Raw genomic sequence first — 15,810 nt, 5'->3', positions numbered from 1 at the left:
GGTTTATTTCTAGGTTTTTCTTCTTTTCCCTCGTTTTTTTTTGTTTGTTTTTTTTCCTTGAGACATCATTTGTCTATGAAGTCCAGACTGTCTTGGAACTTGCTATGTAGGCCAGGCTGCCTCAAACATCCTGCCTTCTTCAAGTACTGGAATAAAGCCATGCACCACCATGTTTGCCTTGATTTTCTTTTTCTAACATGTTGATTACCTTTATAAAGAAAATCAACTGATGCTGACTTTGTATCATACTACTTTGATGAAAATATTTAGCTCTAAGAGTTTTCTGGTCTTATCAGGATCTTTTAAGTATAAGATCACAGTCTGTAAAAGGGGATAATTGGACATCTTCCTTTGCTGTGTATATCCTTTTTTTCTCTGGGTTAAGAATTCAAGGACTACTCTGGACAATGCAGATGATATGTTTCTATTTAAAATTGTTATATTTATTTTGGGGTACCCTGTGCTTACCATAGGGTGCCAGTAGTTAGAGGACAACTCTCAAGAGTTGCTTCTGTCTTCTACCACATGGATCTTTAGGGACTGAATTAAATTTGTCAGTAGTAAGCACCTCTATCTGCTGAGCTAACCCACTAACTAGACATTGTTTTCCTATTCCTCAATTTACAGGGAAGGCTTTCAATTTTTTTCTCCATTTAATATTATGCTTGTGATACAGCCTTTACTTTTAAATTTATTATTTTTCTATTTTCAAGTGTGGTGTGCAAGTGTGTATATGCATATCTGCATGTGTAGGCACATATGTTTGAGTGCATGTATGTAGAGATCTAAAGGTGATGTAAAGAATCATCTCCCATCATTCTTCTACCTTATTCATTAAGATAGAATCTCTCAATCAGAGTTCACTTATAATGCTAGTCTTACTAGCCAGTTTCTCTAGGGATCCCATCTCCACAATCCAAGCACATGAACAGGCACAAGAATACATGCACTCACTCTCTCTCTCTCTCTCTCTCTCTCTCTCTCTCTCTCTCTCTCTCTCTCTCTCTCTCTCACATGGATTCTAGGGATCTGAACTTCAGTCCTCACACTTGTATGATAAGTATCTTAAGCACAGAGCCATCTTCCTAACCCTTACATTTAAATTACATTTATTTATGTTTGTGTGTGAGTGTGATCAAGAGGCAACTTTGGGGAGTTCTCCATGTTGACCAGGTTAGATCCTGGGACTCAAACTCAGGTGGTCAAGCTGGGAGACAAGTGTGATTATCCGATGCTGACTCTATTACTATGGTACGGTGTGGTCCTTCTAGATATAGTTGCTTCAGGACACTTACCATGAAGGGTATTGAACTTTGTCAAATGTTTATATCTACTGAGGTAAACATGTGATTTCTGTCCCTGATTCTATTTGTGTACTAAATTAATTTACTGATTTGCTTGTTTTGAACCACCCTTACATCCTTGGAGTAAAACTCACTTGATTGCCAGCATTAGTGGTGTATATCTTTAATCCCAGCACTTGGGAGGAAAGGCAGGTGGATCTCTGTGAGTTTGAAGCCAGTCTGGTCTACAGAGTTCCAAGACAGCCAGAGCTACACAAAAAAATCCTGTCCTATAAAAGAAAAACAAAACAAAAAATGCCTAGCTTGATCATGTTGTAAGTTGTTTTTAATATGGTATTAAACTTAGTTTGCAAGTATTTTATTGAGAAAATTTGCACCTATGTTCACACAGGAAACAAGCACTAAAACATAAGAACTGTAAGGAAAGTTCAAAAAAGGAAATGGTGAGTACAGGGGAGTCAGAAAATGTCACATTTTCAGGAGTCATAGTTAAATCTGAATGGGACAACAACAAAATGATGGAAAATAGTAAATAGTAGAATATAATATAAAGGGCAGGAGTCAGATGATACATAGGAATACATGGAAATATTCTAATGACAAACTTTCTAGAAAGCAAGGAATAACCTGAAGCCATGACACAAAGAAACAACTAAAGTGGCAGTCAACTGAAAATAAAAAGTAACATGGAGGCTTCCTCAAAAATCCCATTGAGGCAGAAAGCAATGGCCTTGGGAACTAAAATCTAAGACCTTGAAGGGTTGCATAACTGATTTGAAGTAAGAATTTTATATTTATTTGGTACACATAAAAATGTTTATCCATTTATTCCTAATTAGAAGGGATATAATCTATTTTGCCTTTTAGTTTTTCATTCTGGCTCTGAAATTGCTAAATATTTCTACTAGTGGGAATAAAGACAAGCTTCACATTAAATGGATTTTTGTCAAATACCTTTTGGGGAATCATGTTTGTAAAAATATGTTGAATATGCATATCTTTAAACTCCAACTTAAAGTAGAAAGTTCTAATAAATGTGTAGAATTTTTTTCCTATGAAAATAAAGATAAAACACACATATACTGATAAAAACATGCTCAATCACAAGATAACATAGCATAGTTAGCTAACCTTAAAAACTCCTTTGACCCTAGCAATTACCAAACATTTTTAGCAGTCATAATGAATAATATAATGCCAAAAAATTAACAGATGAACCCTACTCTGAATATAAATAAAAGTGAATCGGGGGAGGGAACCTACGATAAAGGCACTAAAGAGCTAATACAATGGCTTAAAGAACAAAGTGTAAGCTTATTTCTTTCATGTTCTGAGATTAAAGGTCTCAGTTGGTATAGAGCCCAAGGCCTTCTGGCACATTATTTCAACCCCAACACATGATGCTGTTATTTAGACTAGGACTGAAGAGAAATGATCTTGAGTTCCAACTGGGAAGAAAGTTGGCCATCTTCAAGCCTGCCTTGGCAGGGATACTCACTACTTGAGTTCACACTTTGTTGACAGGAACCTGATGCAATGAACCTGAGCCATGCACACACCTCTGTACCTCAGAAAGGAAGACTGGATTATTATGGGATAGCTAAGTAATCTCTGACAAAAATGTCTTTGAAGCAATATAAAAATGCCTTCAGTTAGGAAGCAGTTGTAATAAAAGTCAGGACAGTGGTGACCTTTGAGTGAGGAGAGGATTTTGAAAAAACTTGAGTATAGCAATGTAAGCATTAATTTTCATCTAGGCTGGGTTGTCAGTGAATTCCCACGATCTACCTACCTCTACTCCAATGCGGTGGTTAGAGAGACACATGTAGCCTTGCCTGGCTGGCTTCTTTACCTGACTACAAGAGATTCAAACTCAGCTGCTCAAGCCTGCTGACTTTTCCACTGAGCCAACTATCCAGCCCCAAGTGCTACTGTCTCTTAAAGAGAAACTGTGTTTATAGACAGCATTTGTGCTAATACTCTCAACGATTTCAAACAATATTCTAACTTAATATGATTCATAACTTATTTTATAGGAAGAGAAATAAACCACAAATTAGCAGCTTTGTTAAAAAAACACTGTTACATACGCTGAGAGTATATGCCACAGCTTTTTACTATTATGCATCATAAACCCATATACACAAAGCTATTCCTCTCTGATACCCAGAATTTGTACATTTTATGACAGTATATGACAAAAAACTTCTCTTATGATCATATACAGTAGCAAGTACAATTACAAATTCAATAATCTAAGAGTCAAACATGGGACATTATGAAACAGCTCATCTCCTTTGAAGATAGTAGAGTACTCAGAACAAGGAAGAGTGTTTTATTAAATGACTGAGGTTAAAGGACTTTGAATTTAGTAAGCAATTTAGTGACAATGAATAGGGAAGGAAGGGTACTGGAAACCACTTCTTTTGTAGGCAATGGAAATCCCTATAAAACAAATTCTTAGGGAATAATTTTATTACATTCATTTCACCTTTTAGTTTTTTTTAAAAATTAACATTCAAGACAATAAAAGGCGCATAAGATTACTTACTCTTTGTACTCTCTCCCTCATTCTTAGAATCCATGAAATCACCTGAACGCATAGCACACATAATCTTCTGAGCAACAGTAGAGAGGGGTGTCTCACAGAGATCAAAACCTACACATGCCTCATAACTTTCCATTTTCATAAAGTCCTAAATATAAGATAAGTACCCATATATTAATTTTAAGACTTTAAAAGGACAATGTATATTTTCATTTAACATATTAATAAACTACAGGAGATATGTTTCGATTATCTAACATAGATAGGATGAAAAAATGAGAAGTGAGGCCTATTGGTACAAGCTGAATTAGGAGGCTGAGGCAGGACACACTTCAAGCCTGCCTAGGCTACAGAGCAAGTTCAAGGATAGCTGGGCAAACTAGTAAGACCCAATCTCAAATATTAATTTTAAAAGTTATTTTTAAAAAAGTGTTGGGGATGGAGCTCAGTGGTAGAGCATTTGCTTGGTATGTGTAAACCCTAGATTTGGTTTCCAGTGCTATAAATCAAAACAAAATCAACCAGAGGTTCATCTGAGGGATCATGATAAACACACAAAAATACTTTCTAATTAACCAATTATGAAGTAAGCAGTCTACTTAAATACTCCTCAGCTCTGAAAGCTGGCTGAAACTTGATTTGTAGACCTGGCTGGCCTTGAATTCACAGAGATCCACCTGCCTCTGTCTCCCAAGTCTGGGATTAAATGTGTGCAGCACCACTGCTTGGCCTGACAGTTAATTATGACACAATTTAATGTAAAAGTTTTTTTTTTTCAAGTACATTAGGTTCACCTAAAAATAAATCTATGTAACGTGATACAATACTTGACAATACTGCATTTGCTTGATGTATTATAAAAATATAGTACATGGCCATTTTCTACCTTAGTTCTACCTTGAAAATGTCCATAAAACTATGAAGTTTTTAAGACTGGCAAACAATATAACAAAGGTAAAGAATATTCTTAGAGGTATTTCCTATAGCTGAACTCTTAAGTATTAGTATTTGATACAGATTTATCATGAAATGATTGATAGGCAGTCAAGACTAGTAGTAGATGCTGATAATCCCAGCATGGTCAAGGCAAGTTCATCAATTGAAGGGCAATTTTTTTTAAGACCTTACCAAAAAAAAAAAAAAAAAAAAAAAAAAAATTTAGCTGGGTGGTAGCTGTGCACGGCTTTAATCCCAGTCTCAGGAGGCAGACACAGCAGATCTCTATGAGATGAAGGCCAATCTGGTCTACACAGCAAGTTCCAGGGCAGGCTCTAAAGCTACAGAGAAACCTTGTCTGAAAAAACAAAACAAAAAAGAATATTAAAAAAAAAAAAAAATCAAACTAAAAAGCCACTGCCAATCTTTAAAATAATGGTTGCTCAATGGTTATGAGCACTGGCTAATCTTCCAGAGGACTGGGGTTCAATTCCAGCATCCATATAGCAGCTCACAACTGTATGTAACTCCAATTCCAGGGGACCTGAAATGCATGGCAAAGCACCAATGCACATAAAATAAAAATTACTTTAAAAAGAAAATAAGAGATAAAAGGAGTTAAAAAATAATTGTCCAATATTTTCTTTCCTAAGAAAGTGATTTAAATATGTATCATAAATCCTTTAAGCAATCACTTGTACAGAAACTTAAATTTTAAATTTCATTACTCATGCTATACTGGTTAAAGCTCTAGTATGGGACAACCTATCCCCTAAAATGGAATTGCTCAAACTCTGTGATACAAGTAGACACATTTAAACTTCTCAAAGGTTACATTAGAGAATTTGTTGAAAATACTTCCAGCAACAGAATTTTACTTTAGTCAAATACAAGACTTGGCTATTGAATATACAATAGTATAGTATTTTACCAATAGGATAAAATTCAAAACCCAATGAAACTTCACACAGTATCGATATCTATGTATCTAACTATCAGGTATTAAGTGACAAGTAAAAAAGTCAAGTATGTAGCACACATATACTGAACAAAGGTACAACACATCCCAGGTGAGAGGTTTCAGAGTACACAACCTACATAGGAAATCATACAACTTAAAATTTTACTTCTGTGATTTTTTTTTTTTAAATTCAGGATTTTCAGATCACAATTGACCTGAAATCTTAATAAGCAAAGCTCAAAAATCCTAAATAACAGAAAATTCTAACTTAAGGGGATTTAATTATATTTAAAATATTTGTATAACATATGCTAGAGAGCCAAAGGCAGGCAGATCGATTAAGTTCAAGCCAGGTCTAGCCAGTCAGTGCTACAAAAGCACAGCACTTCTACTGTCAATGGTTACATGGGTTAAAAACCAATGTCACAAACTTAATATTCCCTTACTTAAATGAGTGGAGCCAAGTGTTTCAGATATTTTTAATTTTTGTATGTATACAGTTAGATATTTTAGGGATAGAACCCAAGTCAAAATGTGAAATTCATTTATGTTTCAGACAAATATTTTATACAAATAAGACTGAAGGTAGTTTTATAATTTAGTGAATGTATTTTGTGACTCTGGCCTGTCATATAAGATCAGATGCAGAATTTTTTCACTTGAGAAACATCCCAGTTGCTCATTAACTTTCAGACTTTGGAGTATTTAAAATTTTCAGAATATGAAAGTTCTGAACCTATTAACACTGAATCTATTAAAGTAAATAAAATGTTCTGTTGATCTTAAATTTATAAACTCATTTGCACTGAGGCTGATGAGATGGATTAATCACTACCACCAAGACGAATCAATGATCTGATTTCCACTCCCAGAGCTCTTGTGGTAGAAGGTTAACAAAACACCTGCAAAACTTTCTCTTACCTCCACATGTTCATCATGGTACACACTAATATACAAGGCTGCACATACCCGCATCCCCCCCTCCCTCACATACTAAACAAATGTAAAGTTAGTACTGTTTATTAGAAAAAGACTCTTAATACTTAAAAATCAAACCACAGCAGGAATAATAAAGATTCAGTTTTTAGAAACCTTTAATCTTTAAGACCAAGGGCCTCAATCTTAGATTGGTTTTCTAAATTTTCCACAACATCTTTTAGATAGTCTTCATCTTTAAAAAAATATACATATAATTCTCTTTCCACTTGATGCAATTTATTAGTTGTCAAAATTTTTCTTTTTGTCTTCACATCAGCAAGAGTATCAGTAAGAAGATGATTTAGTTTATTCAACTTAGATTCAATTTGATGGAAATGCTCCATTAACTCCTGAAAAGAGAGAGAAAAAAAAAGCTTTATTTCAAGAACTTTATCCCTAATGCCAATTTGAAATTTAAAAATATAACGTAAAAGGAAATTCTATTGATTCAATAACTTCTCACAATCATAATAAAAAGCCATATTAGGTCAGAGCGGTAGCACATACTCTTAATCTCAACACTTGGAAGATAGAGGCAGGAAGATCTTAGTTCTAGGATAGCCTGATCTACATAGTTAATTCCAAGCCATATAAGGCAACATAATGAGATCCTATCTTTAACAAAAGAACTAAAGAAAAAAAAAAAAAAAAAAGATAAGGCTGAAGAGATGGCTCTGGACAAAGGTTCTTGCTATCAAGCCTAATGACCCAAGTTTGATCCCCCAGACCTACATGTTTGAAGGAAACAATAAACTCCCAATTGCTCTCTGATCCCTAGACAGATGTGCACCCCACCACACACAAAAATAAATAAATGTAATAAAAAAATTTCAAAAAGAAAAAAAAAAAACAGCCCTTAATATGTTGGGCATGGATGGTGCTCATGCTTATAACTCCAGCAGTAGGAAAGCTGGGGCCGGGTTGCTGCTAATGAGGTCAGACTGAGATACACATTTTTTTTTTTCAGATCTCAACATATTTGAAATGAAGATGCATCTTATTATAGAGACTATCATATGGTGACTAAGCACTCTTTGCAAATGAGCATGGCGGCTCAGACCTGTAATCCCACCACTTGGAGGCCAAGGAAAGACTGCTAGAAGTCTATGTAGCAAGAATTACAGCAAGAGATTCTGTTTCAAACAAAAGTTTTCCCTCATATTCTTGATGTAGAAAATGTGACAATTGTCAATCATAATACAATTTAGAACAATTCACAATTAAGTGTGAGGCTTTGGAAGTATTCTATTCATTTTAATTGGCTTACTTTTTCCCTTGATAATATGCTCAAGAAAGTGTAACACAATGATGAGCCAGAGAGACACCTCAGTAGACAATGTCAACTACAACCAAGACTGACAATCATAGTCAGGTCCTGAAAATATGGTAGAAAGAAGAGAACCAACTTCTACAAAGTCCTGATTTCCACTTGTGAATCATGGTACCCCCACATAACACACAAATAACTGATTTTTAAAAATATGATGAAAATAAAAGTCTGCCTACATCTAAAAGACCCCTTCTAGTGTGAGTGTGTGTGTGTGTGTGAGAGAGAGAATATGTGTGTGTGTTCCTGCTTCCTATACTCAAAATGAGAACATTCTCTGCCACCATGATGCTCTAAGCACATGGGGCCAAATTATCATGAGTTAAACCCTCTAAAATCACAAGCCAAATAAATCTCTTCTACTTTAAGTTGCTTCTGTTAGGTATTTGGTCTACACAAAAGTGTGTTTACATAACTAACACAAAGACTAACCACAGAAATTAGAAACTATTTTAACATGTCAAGAGAACAGGTAACTGTGAAACTTTATGTAACAGCACAATAATTTAATATAAAGGTGAAAACTGTTGTATGTCAGTTTTTTACCATTGTTTAAAAACAATGTTCATGCTGGGCATGGTAGCATACAAGTTTAATCCCAGGAGTGGGGAAGCAGAGGCAGACAGATCTCTGTGAGCTCAAGACTAGCCTGAGTTACATAGTGTGTCCCAATTGAGCCAGGAATATAGACATAGCTTGTCTCAAAAACAAAAACAAACAAAAAAAGCGAATGCCAGTCACTGGCAAGCACTCTGGAAGTGAAAGAAGGGAGGGTTGCAAGTTTTCTGCCAACCTGCCAATTTGAGCTACAAAGTGAGTTCAAGGCCCACCCTGAGCACATACTGAGACCTGTTTCCAAAGAGGAAAAAAATGTTGGGATTATACATTAATGATGAAGTCCTTGCCTAGCATGTAGAAGGCCCTAGGTTTGATCAAGTCTCAGGGACTGAACACTAAGTTTAGGGTACAGGGTGAGAACAAATGAGTTACTGAAATATACAATTCCATGCACATAAAGTTAAAAAACAAGTTAATACACTATCTAAGAATTTATTTATATATTAAAACTCAAAGACAGAACTATTCAAAAGTTGGGGAATTCCATTAGAAGAAGCATGTACCAATAAGTATACAGAGAAGATTTCAAATTCTATACACGACATTCAAAATTATTTGAATATGTATGAGGAGTTACATACCTATAGGATTATATGCCTATATTCCCAGTACCCAGGAGATTTTGAGTTAAGAGACCAGCATAAGCCACACAGCAAGACCCTGTCTCTCTAAATAAATAACTTTTATATTAGTGTAATGGGATAAGGTAATCTTTTCCTCATGTTATAAGGAACATTTTATTTTCTTTTTTCTTTCTTTTTTTATGAATTTATTTTTCACATTCCAATCCCAGCTCCTCCTGCCTCCTCTTTTCCTGCTACCCCCCTCCCACCCACTCCTTGGAGAGAGTAAGGCTTTCCCTTGGAAGTCTACGAAGTCTGTCCCATCATCTTGTTGAGGCAGGATCGAGGCAGCTCTCCACCCCCACATCCCTGTATCTAGGCTGGGCAAGTTTTCTCTACATATACAAACCACTAAGTCGGTTTGTGCATTAGTGTTAGATCTTAGACCCACTGCCAGTGTCTTCATATATTGTTCCAGATATATCATTGTCACCTACATTAAGGGAGTCCAATTCAGTCTTATGCAGATTCCCCATTTGTCAGACCTGAGTCAGTGATCTCTCACTAGCTCAGCTGATTCTGTGGGCTTCTCCATCATGGTCTTGACACCTTTGTTCATATTATCAATCTTCCTTTTTTATAAGGAACATTTTTTAAATGTTATTTTTTATTTGAATGAGTATTTTTGCTTGTATCTGTATATGTGTACCACATGTGTGCCTGATACCCACAAAAGCTGAGGATGTCAGAACCCCTAGATGGTCGTGAGCCACCATGTGGATTCTAGGAATGAAACACGGAACCTCTACAAGAGCAGCAAGTACTCTTAACTACTGAGCTTGCTCTCTAGCCCCTTACAATAAACATAATTTTTAAAAGCATTTAAATTTCCTAGGAAAATACTCACCTGATCAGAAAGCAATAGCTGGTTCCCTCCGTGATACAAAGCATCACAAAGCATGTCCACATCGTTATTCCATTTGGACAGAAAGAGAAACTGCTCTTGAGTAGACACTGCCAACTGATTTTGTATTAAAGAAACATCTTGTTTCAATTTCTCAGCCACTTCCTCCAGGTGTTCACGGGTTATAAACAATTCTTTTTTCTTATTGTCTCCTTCTAAAAGTTGATAAAGCCTAAAATTCAAAAGTTAAAATTCAAGAGAAAAATGTTCATGTTAGTAGTTTTCAAAACTATATATAACCCACCATAAGTAACAACTGAAAAGTAGTAATTTATGTGTTTCTAAATATTAAGCAACTGAAACACCATCACAAGTATATTATTATTTCAGAAGAGAAACATCTGAATTCAAGCACATGGTACAACCCTGTCATCCCAGCACTCGGGAAGAAAAGGTAGGTGGATTTCAAGCTCAAGGTTACATAGCAAATTCAAGGCCAGCATGACACTATCTCTAAGGAAAAAAAAAAATTGAAAGAAATGTCTGAATTTTCAGTTTCTCCATCTTCCATATTTTAGATATAAACTTCACCTTGATTTTTAGCTGCCATTAGTTTACTTTCAAAGTGAGCTTCAGTGATACATCCCCAAAACACTTCTTTCACAGTAGCAGCGGCAACAATGACCCAGTGAAAATTAATCTTTAGTGCCTAGTTCATAAGATTGTGGTGGGATTAAAAGACAAAAACTAAAATTGTAAAATGTAAACAATTGAGAGCTATATAGATGGCATTAACAACAAACTTCCTACTTTAATCTGTTTGGTATTTTGGTTAGTAAAAATCCTGATAATTAACAAGACCAATTTAATATTTCACTTAATGGCAGAAAAACCCATCAGCCTGTAGGAGGTGGCTCAGTGGTTAAGAATACTTCCTGCTCTTCCAAAGGTCCTGAGTTCAATTCCCAGCAACCACATGGTGGCTCACAACCATCTGTAATGAGATCTGATGTTGTCTTCTGGACTTCGGACATACATGCAAGCAGAACACTGTATACTTAATAAATAAATGTTTTTTTAAAAAAGCATGGTCTTTTACTTATAATATACCTACAGCTCGCTCTCTTCACACAAACAAATCTTAACAGACTATAAAACTGGTTGAAGTCCAAAACTACCAATTACAATCCTGAGGACTGTAACGACACAATTATACACTGGCACATTCACATAGATCATGATGTTAATGGAAACCCCTAAAATTAAAACGAGGCAACCCTAAGTCATTAACTTTACTAATAAGAAACAAAATGATTTAGAGTACATTATTCTAATCCTACAGAAAAATAAGGAATAGTGTGTGTGTGTGTGTGTGTGTGTGTGAGAGAGAGAGAGAGAATGTGTGTGTGTGTGTGTGTGCCTGAGAGTGTGTGTGCGTGTGTCTGGGGAGGCCAGAGGTTGAAATTGGGTCTTCCTTAACTCTCTGTGTCACTTTTTAACATTCTCTAAAGAACCTGGAGCTCACCTATTCAGTGTGACTGGTTGGTCACAAAGTATTAAGGATCCTTCCTCCTCTGCCTCTCCAATGTAGAGATGACAGTAGTGTGCCACTGCACCCAGCTTTTATATGGAATTTCTGGGGGATCAAATTCAGGTTCTCAAGCTTATACACAAACACTTCAGTGACTGAGCTATCTCCCTAGCCCTGTCCCCCTGCCAATTCTTTCTCTAAAATACAAAGTTTCATTGTGCAACTCAGGCTGTCCTAGAATTCTTGCTATGTAGCCCAAGCTGACCTCAAATTCACAATTCTCCTGCCCTAGCTTCCAGAAAGTTAAAATGAAAGGTGTAATCCCATCGTCACACAGAATTTAAAAGACAAATGTTTACTGAACATTCTCATTCTATAGCCCACAATGACCTCAAATTCACTCTCTTTCTATACCAGTTTTCTAGGTGCTAGGATTACAGATATCAGACACTATACCAGGCAAATACAAGAGTTTTCAAGTTTACTACTTTTAGTCTTCTAATTCCATATCTTGGTATCATTAATTATTAACATATCAGGAAAGACCAGCTTTCATCAGATAGGGAAATAAAGTCTTCTGTTCTACTCCCACCTTCCCCAAATACAACCAGTATCATGCCCAGCAATACCTATGATATAAAGCTATATTCAAAATTTCTGTCCCAGATCTAACATCAAGTAAATAATGGTGTCTAAGTGGGAGTAAAATATTTTAGCAGTTTATTCCTCCAACTCAGTTTTTATATGGCTACAATCATACCTAACATGAACAGAAAGGGAACAAAAATTTTTAAGATAAAAGCAAATCTAAGTACAAGTAATTTTTTAAACCTTTACAATTTCTATTCAAACTCTCTAGTATTTCACACAAATAAAAAAGTATTAAGAAAGAATGGCATATACATACCTACGAGTAGAATAATCTTTAGTGTTGATGGGTGTCCTGTAGTTTGACTGTTCAGGTATGGATGGATCTGTTAATGTTTCTAATTGCTGACAGAGCATTACATTTCTTTGACCAAGTTGTTGAATCAAATTTTCAAGTTGCCGATATGTATCCCAATGTCTTCTCAATTCAATTTCATATGATAACTGTACAAGGTCAAATGATGCTTTCTGTTTTATCAACTGATTTAAAACAAACTCTTGTGTTGCTGTATAATGATCTTGTTTAGCAATCTGCAGATCAAAATCTCCCTTTACAATCGGCATGTTCAATAACTGGGCATTCTCTTTTACCACAGCAGGCAGAATTTTGTCTTTCATATGAGTGATTTGCTGTTCAAGTTTTAGAATCTCACTGTTCAAGCTAGAAATTTTAGCATCCAAATTTTCTTTACCAACTGCCTACACAAAGAAAGAAATAACATTTTAAACTGTAGGTTTAAATTCTTATTTTAAAGTTATTTTCACTTTTTGTTTTAGGTAGTCAGATAATATGCTCAATGATAAAAAGCAACTTATTAGTATAATACAAAACTAGTTATAAAAGGGCAAATATGGACTAAGTCAAGAGAAAAGCCAGCAAGAACTACTGAACTTCAGTGCTTTTAAACTATGTATGTACACAGTAATGCCTAAGTTTATCAGCATATTACTCATTGTTAACAAATGAAGATTTTAGTTTTTCTTAAAATTATCTCAATAAGTATTTTCTTGGTTTGTCAGCTGATTACAGCACACAGATTTATCAGACTTATTATTTCAAAATTTTGGTTTGTTGTAGTAACTAATTTAATGCAGGTATTCTGATTCAGAAAAAAAAAACCCTACATTTTAATTCAACTATCTAGTGGTTACATTATCAAGAAAGCAAGCTTCCAAAGAGTACAGATGAACAACTATAATATATCTACACATTTCTCAACAAGTACAAAGGAAGTCATTCCATTGAATCTTGGACTTTTGACTTCATTAACACCATCTCCCTGTCAGAGAAACAGGGTATAATACCCACAATCAATCAAGCAGTCTCTTTTGCATATATCATAAAATAGAAACCCCAGCTTAATCTGTATTTGAAATGACACAAATTTTAAATTTATAATGCAAATTAAGACATTTTGGTTCAGAATTAACCAGGTAGTATGACTGAAATAAAATTACTAAGTTCTGGTAATATGATTAATAATAATTTGTATTAAACACATACTGCAAATAAGTACTAAGCAAACATAAAATTTTGATTCACCTTTCTAAAAGTAGTAGCAATATTAAGTCTTATTATTTTTAACAATCACAATACCAATTCAGTCTTATTTCTTATGTTTACCTCGCTGGTTAGGCTATGAAGATTCTCTTCTGCCCATTTTATACTTGACTTCATGCTCAAATTACTTGCTTTCAAGAATATGATCTGTTGTTGGGCACAGATGTATGCTATCTGCAGCCTAGCCATCTCCAGTCGTCTCGCCCCAAGGATTTCTTCATTATCACAAATAGATGGTGTTTGTGTATCTAAGAGCTGAAAATTTTCTTCCTTTGAACTTTCAACTACTTCATGTATACCCTGAAAGAACTGCTTTTTGGTATATGAGGTTAAGGCTCCTGTGGTCTGCTCTTCTTGGCTTATATATTTTTCCAAGGAAAACTGAGATAAAAATACCATTGGATTTGTCCCTTGACCTAAATTAGCATGTCTGAAGAATGTCATCAAATTATTAACTCCCTCAGTAAGAATCTGAAGTTCATTATTGAGCTTAGTAATCACAGCATTTAGGAATCCTTGACTCTGTTTCATCTTAGTTGCTTCCTCTTGTTTAGCATTTAATGTCAGAGATTTGTAGCTAGTTTCAGAAGCCATTAACTGGTATTTATTCCGTCGCTGAATTTTTAAGTTATTTAATTTCTGCAGAGTTTGAACCTCATCCTCTAATTTTTGTATCTCTTTTTCATCCAGTGTAGATGTCTTCAAATCAAAAGTCTTACAGGTTCTAAGAACTTCATCCAACGCTGTTCCTTCTAGGATGGGCTTGCCTGACCTTTGAAGAACACTGAAATCTTCCAATTCTTTTTCAGATAATACATTCTGTTCATTCACATTCCCACAAAACCATTTCAAAAATGACTCGTTGTCAACAGCGACAAACAGCCAGTCAAAATCTTCTCCATTAAGAAGATCAGCTTTAGGATAACCAATTTTTTTCAATGTTTCCACAAACTCCTTTCCACAACTCATGGTTTAACTACCCTGTTTCTTATATTTGATATATTTGATGATTTTTAAAAACTAAGTTCAAACAGAAAACAACATGTTTACACTAAGTTCGTAGAAGAAGGGGAAAAAATACAATCTATAATGTGCTTTCCTAGAGGGGAAGAAAACAAGTATTAGACCACAGACAAAGCAAATGCACTTTGAATATGTAGATAATTTTACCAGATGACATTCAGAAAGCTACTAAATGAAAGGGAGATGCAGGTTCGTTTTCTGACAAAAATAGAACAAAACATTAGCAATTAGGGCATTGCTTAGGACACTGCAACAGTAATGAAAACCTAATTAATGAAAATGTAACAATAAAAATCTTATGTTTTTCAATGCTGAAATTATTTAAAATACACTACAGTTTGTAAAATAATAGTTGTTTTCCCCTGTCATTTCTAGTTAGGAAATAGAAACATGCCACTTTTTTTTGAGGAAGATCAACTAAATATTTACCTCAATCAGCATTCATCAGGTTCAAACGACTCAATCTCCAGCTAGAACCAGCCTAAAGCAGAGAAAACGGGGGGGGGGGGGGGGCGGCAAACTGAAAAGTTTCAAAGTAGCCAGCAGTCATCAAGCAAAAAATACTCTTTTCACCCAGCGTACAATGATCCGCCACTTGAGACAAACGAAGGGCAGTGACAATGGCAAGTCTTAAAATCTCGATGCATTTGACACTCTGGTAGCAACATTTCTGGGCGGGTTTTTGTTTGTTTCTAGAGCACCCAGTTATGACAGTTAATATCCCTAATAAAACACACCCACAAAACCACCGAATTGTTGTCTTTAAAAGATGCATAAAGGGCAAGTGTGTATTTCAGGGTTAACGCTTGCCTAGTATGACTGAGGCCTTGGGTTGTATCTGCAGCACCCGAAAAGAAAAATTTACCAACCCCAGCCGGGTGGTTGGCCAAGTAGCCCCACCCCCATCG

The 15,810-nt window shown here is 35.3% G+C and overlaps 1 protein-coding gene across 3 annotated transcripts; it reads right to left on the bottom strand.

The window, feature by feature from the left end:
- Nucleotides 1–6,753: 6,753 nt before the first annotated feature.
- Nucleotides 6,754–15,404, bottom strand: Haus3 (HAUS augmin like complex subunit 3). 3 transcript variants are annotated; one of them, XM_051200196.1, is made up of 5 exons: nucleotides 15,332–15,404; nucleotides 13,943–14,978; nucleotides 12,578–13,017; nucleotides 10,143–10,371; nucleotides 6,754–7,077 (listed from the first exon to the last, which is right to left on the bottom strand). In XM_051200196.1, exons 2-5 carry the CDS (start codon nucleotides 14,846–14,848, stop codon nucleotides 6,844–6,846), a joined length of 1,809 nt encoding a protein of 602 aa, XP_051056153.1. In that variant the 5' UTR covers nucleotides 14,849–14,978; nucleotides 15,332–15,404; the 3' UTR covers nucleotides 6,754–6,843. The 3 variants fall into 3 exon arrangements, with proteins under 3 accessions (XP_051056153.1, XP_051056154.1, XP_051056152.1); XM_051200197.1 differs by lacking the exon at nucleotides 13,943–14,978; XM_051200195.1 differs by lacking the exon at nucleotides 15,332–15,404 and having other exon boundaries at nucleotides 13,943–15,324.
- Nucleotides 15,405–15,810: the final 406 nt, after the last annotated feature.

This window comes from Phodopus roborovskii, unplaced genomic scaffold, assembly GCF_943737965.1.
Source record: "Phodopus roborovskii unplaced genomic scaffold, PHOROB, whole genome shotgun sequence".
Classification (NCBI taxonomy): Eukaryota; Metazoa; Chordata; class Mammalia; order Rodentia; family Cricetidae; genus Phodopus; species Phodopus roborovskii.
This window is presented reverse-complemented; position numbering and strand designations above follow the sequence as displayed.